This window comes from Amaranthus tricolor, chromosome 10 (assembly GCF_026212465.1).
Source record: "Amaranthus tricolor cultivar Red isolate AtriRed21 chromosome 10, ASM2621246v1, whole genome shotgun sequence".
Taxonomy (NCBI): Eukaryota; Viridiplantae; Streptophyta; class Magnoliopsida; order Caryophyllales; family Amaranthaceae; genus Amaranthus; species Amaranthus tricolor.
Window position 1 is genome coordinate 11,182,249 of NC_080056.1, and position 7,547 is coordinate 11,189,795.

A 7,547-nucleotide genomic window follows, 5' to 3' on the forward strand; every position below is an offset into this window, starting at 1 on the left:
TCAAAGATTAGCTTGTTGCTTGATACTTTCCCAACTTTTTATTTGTTTCCTTTTACAATAACATCAACAATTTTATAACAACAACAACAACAACAACAATAAAAATAATAATAATAACGACAAGCTTGGAGTGTTTGGTATGTGGGATTAAGGGATGAGAATGAGAATTTCAATTTTCAATTTCATAATATCTTGTGTTTGGTAAGTGGAATTGGGATTAGAGTTGGAGATTGAGAATAGGATAATTTGCTATGTATTCCTAAGGTATTAATACCTAAGCGGCAAGTATTAGAGGATGTTTATTGATATTTAATTGGAAAATACTTTTATATTCTTATTTATGAAAATTCACAACTTTTTTCATTTCTAATAAAGGGTAAAATTGTAAATTCACATTTTATTTTAATACGTACACAATTCACAATTTACTCTCGTTAACGTACCAACTAAGAAATTAAAATTATATTATATTATAAATTCTTAACAATTAAATTTCAATCTCAATTTTACATTCTTATCTTCAAATTCTCATTTTCATGTACTAAACACCCTACTACCATAGTTTGACTATTTTATACTTACAAATTTGAGTATTTGATTAATCAAAAATATTTATTGAGAAATCTAAGTAGGAGTAGCAAGTATTAACCACTTTTAACCACCTATAAAAACAAAATCTCCCAATCATTATACATACAACGAATTCACTATAGTCTATACATATCATTATACATGATAGATGCTAACAATCTCTCGACATACTAGATATCCATTGATCCTTTCTCTTTCTCCACTTCCTTCCGGAGAATCGTTCAAATTCAAAATTACAGAAATTTTCAGGGAAAAAGAGAGAGATTGGAGAAGAAGATTGAAAAGGAAGAAAAATTCCAATATTTTATCACCTTATCTTCTTCTCCATCTCGATCAATAATAATTTCCGCCATTTTTGTGCGTTTTTTTATTTCCTCCGATGCTTAACAGCGTCCCATCGAGCTTATATAGCAATATTGGTGGACTTTTCCTCTTCTTAAGCGGTGGTGCAACTGCTGGCGCCCAAAATGGTGGCGGCTCGGCTGTAGCCGTTGCTATTACTGCCGTTGCTGGTCTCGCCGTTGTCGCTGCCGTTGTTTATACTCGTAGGTAAAATTTGAAAATCTCTCCTTTTTCTGGTTTGATTTTGCGTGATTGATTACTGTAAACCCTAGATTAAGGTTGTGATTGCGGATTTTTGGTGGGATCTTATTGAAATTTCTAGGGAAGGGTTAGGGTTATCTTTAGGTTTAGGATTAGGATTTTTTAATTTGATTATTATAGATGAAAGCTTTAAGAAAAAGTCATACTTGTTCCTCATCATCTTCTTTATCGAAATCATTTCCATTATCATCTAATTCGAAAAACATCATCGTTATTCATCATCGTCGTCGTCACCATCACCATTATCTGCCTCATAGGTTCATTTGTGATTGGCTTTATTCGTTGTTGCTTCTTCCTCACCGGGGTCTTCTTCTTCTTCTTCTTCTTCCCATCGACGAGTTTCCATAAACACTTCCATTTTCTCTCGTTTTATCACAACCCTCAATTTCTTGCTTAATTTGAGAACTCCATTTCGCTTTTCTTTGCAAAATCATGATACAGTAGCAATGATAGATTAAAGATAGCTGAAATTGTAGTTATGTAGTTACGACTGAGAAAGCCGTTGCCTGTGGTATATTAATCATTTATTGGACTTAAATTGCTAAGAATGACTCCACTACAATGTTGATTCTCATGAAGTGTAACAATCTTGTTTGCTTAACTCAAAGATTGGGACATTTTTGGCTACTTTGTTAAAGCATTTGTTATGGTAATTTGGGAAATGAAGATTTTGATTGGCTTGCTCCGGTTAAGCAATGTGCATATTAATTAATTAAATTGTTTTATGGAATATAATATTGGATTCTCTTGTGCATTATAATGGTTGTTTCAAGTCCAGAATTTTCGTTGTTGTATCTCATATGCATTGTACTCCTACTTTGTGGGAGTTTTCTGTGATTTTGGGGGTATGTTTTCTCTTATTTGTTGCTTGAGCGGAAAAAAATATTGAAATCTGTAGCATAAGTCAAAGGGTGAATTTGTATACTAGCTGTAAGTTGGGATTTGGGATTGTGTTACTAGGAATGTGAACATGTTTTGGTAATTGGAAGTTTGAACAGTTGAGGGAACTTCATGTGCTACATTGTTTTTATCAAATTGTACCCATGACCTAGTTTGCATATCTAGAGCGCAATCTTTTTATTCATTATTTAGGGGTGGGGGACCGGGGTTAGTGACATATTCTTTGATGATTACCTATGTAGACCCAAATTTTGTTCGCTACAAAGGTCTATGTGGTTTCAAAGCTTCAACTTTTCCATGCTTGCTTTGTAATTCATGTCACTTTGCATGTTCAGCATACCGACTTTCCCTCCATGGAGAAGTGAGTTAGTCTGTAGAGTCAAAAGTGTATAAAAGGTAAACATGACTTTTTGTAATTTTGTTTCGTATAGAAAGGCTCAGACATGAAAAGGCCAAGATTAGTTTAATTGTTTAGTTTTGCTCAATTGGAAACAATTGTTTTGTTATTTCAACGTTAAGTTTGTGCCTGTCCGAGCGAAGGTGATGGCCAGTTAAGTGGCTCAATTGGAATTAATTTTGTAATGTTTTAGTGTTGTGGTGATTGAAAGAGAGCAAGTACAACTATGGTGTCAGTATGTGAATTCTTGTGATTATACTTCTTCAGTTCCTCTCAATTTGTACACTTTCCATTGTAGTTTGTTCCACTGATTTTGCACCCTTTTCTTTTTTTTTGTAATGGACCCACTTTCCTTCCTTTAGTCTCATCCATAAACTTATACTCTTTCCATCTTAACCATTCATTTCTATCATCCACTTGTTTTTTTGTTTAATTCTCCAGCTCAATTTCTCTTTTTCACTAAATTTCACCATTTTGCACCTTATGCAAAATGAGAGGGACCGAGGGAGTATCTTATAATGTTTGTGAGCTTAATGAGTTTTGTTTGGTTGTGAATCTTAAGGAGAAAGTTATGATGTGCTTTATATCTTAGTATTGGATGCAGCAAACCTAATCTTTAGTCTTTTGCATGTGGGTCTTGATTTTGAATGGAATAGTATGAGATATTAAACACAATTAGTATTTTTCTCAAGTTTTTAGTTTCTTTGATTGATGTTGGTTATATTCGTATTGCCAGTGGTAATGTTAAGTCACCATGGAGTCGGAAAAGAATAAAAAACGCCCTTACTCCGGAGCAGTGGAGAAATTCATTTCAACCAGATGGAAAACTTCATGATGGTGGAATAAATCTTTTGAAAAAAGTTCGAAGTGGAGTAAGTTACTGTATATATGACTTTATTTGTTTGTTTGCACTTCATACGAGTTATAAAATAATATTTGCTTCCCAAGGTTCTTAGATTTTTCTCTACGGTCGTGTTCATGTTCACTTGTTTTGTTTGCTCCTTGACTTCCTTCTCCATATTGGTTGTAGTCCTGCTCTTGGAATTTATCCTCGTTAGATCTGATTGATGCTTTGTCTCTTGTAATTCATGATACTCTTGGCAGCTTCTTAAATTTCTGTTTTCCAATTCTTCTACTTAAACGAGATATTTTGTGGTCAATTGCGGTATAATTGTTACTTCTATCGGTTTTCAGGAATTATATTTGTGTGTAGAGAAATGCCTTGCCTTTATTTCTTTTTCTTAATGTGTTTGGATCTCTCATTGCAGGGTATTGATCACAGTGTCAGAGCAGAGGTTTGGCCTTTTCTTCTTGGCGTGTAAGTTCATAGGGCATACATGTCTTATCCACCTCTTTACTGCCTGGAGTATATGAGCTATTGATGATGCCTAATTGTGATTTTGCAAACTCATTTGTGTCCATCACAATTGTTATTGAGCAAGGATTCTATGATTTGCTTCCATGTACCCTAATCTTATAATGTTACTTCCTTTTGATGTTCTTGATTTATATTACCACCCCTCACCAAAACTTATTTTCAAACAGAGCAACGATGTTTGGTTCTGTTTGGGTATTTGGACCCTGCACAATCTTTTTACAATTAAAAAATACTTTCAACATGACATACTGTTTTTACTTCTAGTCTTTGTTCTAGTTTGATTTGGTGTGTCTGCATGGGTTTTCATGGTTTAATCTTCTTTTGTACTTTGATTAATATTGTCTGTGTCATCTCCAGGCATCTGTTACGTATGTGATTTGTTTATTTTTTTGTCTTGCTCTAATAATAAATGCTAAATCAATATTTGTAATTGAGGTGAACTTTTGTAGAAGTTTGCTGATGTCACAGCTTCATGCTTTGACCTATTTGGGTGATTTATCGGCTAGCTAATTGTGGTGGATGTGGGTCTAATGTGCTTGCTGAAATTCACTTGTGACACGTTTCGTTGTCAGTATTAAATAGTGGGAATTATAATGGAAAGTTAGTGTAATTTTGGTAAGAAAATTTCTTGACAAGTTTGTTCTAATGCATTCATCTCATTTTCTTCACAAAACTCATTCCCATGCATTACTATTTGGAGAGGTGGTATTAGGTGTCAATGAAAAATCTGAAGAAAACAACTTTATTATGATCAAAGTTTCATCACCAGGGAATGAAATGTACATTTCATGAAAATTCCCACTACTAACATTTAGTACCAACAATTAAAAGGGCCGTAGATGTACAAGTAGGCTTTTCTCAGTTGATAGTTGACATATTGGCAACTGAGGAATCCAGGTTATCTTATTGTGGATTTCCCTTAACTTAGCTGTGTACCACCTTATTTCAGAATTTGTAGGGCTTGCTCTTATCTGATTGATGCATTTTTCTCAACCTTTTTCTTAACTTCATTGTTGTTGTTTAACAGGTATGATCTTGATAGCACCGAAGAAGAAAGAGAAGCTGTCAGAAATAGGAACAGGTTATTTGGATGTATTTGAAAGTTTTTTATTGTCGTAATAAATTTTCTGTTAATTTTTTTTGTGTTGCTACATAAACTCTTATTTTGTTCTTGTTCTGCAGAAAGGAGTATGAAAAACTCAGAAGACAGAGCCGACGACTACTAAGACAAACTGATGAGAATTTGAAGCCAAATAGCAATGCGAAGAGTGAGATTACAGAGCCAAGTTCACCTGCTTCAGAAGTGGTTAGTGCTCATGAGTCCCTCTGTAGTGAAAGGGGAAGTTCAGATCTTGAGTTCTCAGAAAATCATTCTAGTTCGGTATTGGATAGGACCAGTAGCTCTCAACAGATCACAAGTTCTACTTCTGTAGTGTATGATTCGTCTGAGGTGGGGTCATCAGAAGATGAGCAATTTTATGAAAACTCCCCTCTGGTAGAGCATGAAAATGAGCACGATGTGTCTCTAAAGGGAAATGTTCCCGCATCAAAGACAAATATGCAGTCTAATGTTTTTCGATCTGAAGATTTTGCTACCTGGCAACGTATAATCCGTCTTGATGCTGTTCGGGCCAATGCAGAATGGATAGCTTATTCCCCTTCTCAGGCTGCAATATCAGAAGACCGGGCACGATGCTGTGCTGAGGCGGTAGGACTCAAAGATTATGATCACCTTGAGCCGTGCAGGGTTTTCCATGCTGCGCGATTGGTGGCAATACTCGAAGCCTATGCTATTTATGACTCTGAAATTGGTTATTGTCAAGGTATGAGCGATCTACTTTCCCCAATAATATCAGTAATTGAGGAGGACCATATGGCATTTTGGTGTTTTGTTGGGTTTATGAAGAAGGCTCGTCATAACTTCAGGCTAGATGAAGTGGGAATTCGTCGACAACTTAATATTGTGGCCAAAATTATAAAATACAAAGACTCCCACCTTTATAGACACTTGGTAAAGCTTCAGGCAGAGGATTGTTTTTTTGTGTACCGAATGGTGGTGGTCCTGTTTAGGCGTGAGCTGAATTTCGAGCAGACTCTCTGTCTGTGGGAAGTGATGTGGGCTGATCAGGCTGCACTCAGGTCTGGAGTGGGCAAGACAGCTTGGAGCAGAATAAGACAACGGGCTCCACCAACCGAAGATCTGCTGTTGTATGCCATTGCTGCTTCTGTTTTGCAGAGAAGAAAACAATTCATAGAAAAGTACAATAGCATGGATGAGATCTTGAGGGAATGCAATAACATGGCTGGACAACTTGATGTCTGGAAACTCTTAGATGATGCACATCATCTGGTAATGACTCTTCATGATAAAATTGATGCAACCGTTTAAAGGCCTTAGCTCTTCTTTTGTAGCACATGATACGGGGCCATGTTCAAAAATATTCGATGTTGAACAAATTTTCGGAAGGCCTAATCTTGTTCATTCTGGTGTTTGATTCTTCATAATATCTCGCGATGGATAAACAATATATTCAAATTATCAAGAAATTTTTTTCCATTTCACTTGTACTAAACACACACATGATGTCAGGGATGATTTACCTCGGAGCTCTAGAACCGAAGTTGTTGGTTGGTAATTGATGCGTGTTTGGGTTGGAAATCCTCAATGCAATGTGAAGATCTAAGCCAGCCTTCAATTCCACGTAATGTGATAGCCAAACAAACTCAAAACACACATGAAACAGTGATATGATTCACACAAACAGAACAAGTTTGTAGGGTGAATCTTGAATTGAAAGACTAGGAGTTTAACCCTCTAAGGCCAACAATTTCCTAAGTATAACCAAGGACTACTCTCAGCTTTAATAGGATGATGATCTTGCACTACTCAAGATCTTTGAGTGTTCATACACACTCAAGGAGAAAACAAAGGAAACAATCCAATGAATCTTAATTTCTGAATTTTTATTAAACTTGAAACATGTGTTTTACAAAGCTAGGGACGTCTATATATAGACTTGAGGAACGGGGGAAATACAATGACAAAGCTAAGGACACGTACAACTAACTATAACGGTCATTAAAAGACACGTGCAAAACATGTGCACATTAAAAACAAGAGAAACAAGCTAAACAGGACATTCTGACATTCTGACCAAAGGTTGCTGAACAGGTGACCTTCCACGTATCTTCTTGTGCTCTTTAAATGGTTGATGATGGCCATGATTAGTCAAGGTAGCAAGTTTCTAGTGCAAAGATTCCATTTCTACCCTTGGAGGCCCAAATGATTGGAAGATACGATCTAGCCAAGGCTTGCTAGGTCTGCTGGTCAGCAGTTTCATCCTGATACTGCTGTGCACATGTTGTTGAGTGAAGAACCTTCATCTCTACTTCTTGAGGTCTTCCCATGCCCGATAAAAGAACTCTTGGATTACCACATGAAGATCCATATGTAGAGATTCCATTATCATCTTCCATGCTTCCCAAGGTGCATAGGCTTGCTCTAATAAACTCGTGCAAGGTCTGCTGGTTGACATTCAATATCAAAGGCTGCTAGGCAGTTTCTGTTGAGTGGGTGACCTTCACAGCTACTTTTAGTGGGTTATCTATGATGTAAAACAATGTTATTGGGCCAAGATATGAAGGCCTATATGCCAAGATTCCAAAATGACCTTCTAC

The 7,547-nt window shown here is 36.2% G+C and overlaps 1 protein-coding gene across 1 annotated transcript; it reads left to right on the forward strand.

Moving 5' to 3' along the window:
* Positions 1 to 664: 664 nt before the first annotated feature.
* Positions 665 to 6,443, forward strand: LOC130825027 (rab GTPase-activating protein 22-like). The gene is made up of 5 exons (XM_057690054.1): positions 665 to 1,140; positions 3,228 to 3,363; positions 3,760 to 3,809; positions 4,897 to 4,950; positions 5,052 to 6,443. The coding sequence occupies exons 1-5, from the start codon at positions 971 to 973 to the stop codon at positions 6,256 to 6,258; spliced, it is 1,617 nt and encodes a 538-aa protein (XP_057546037.1). The 5' UTR covers positions 665 to 970; the 3' UTR covers positions 6,259 to 6,443.
* Positions 6,444 to 7,547: the final 1,104 nt, after the last annotated feature.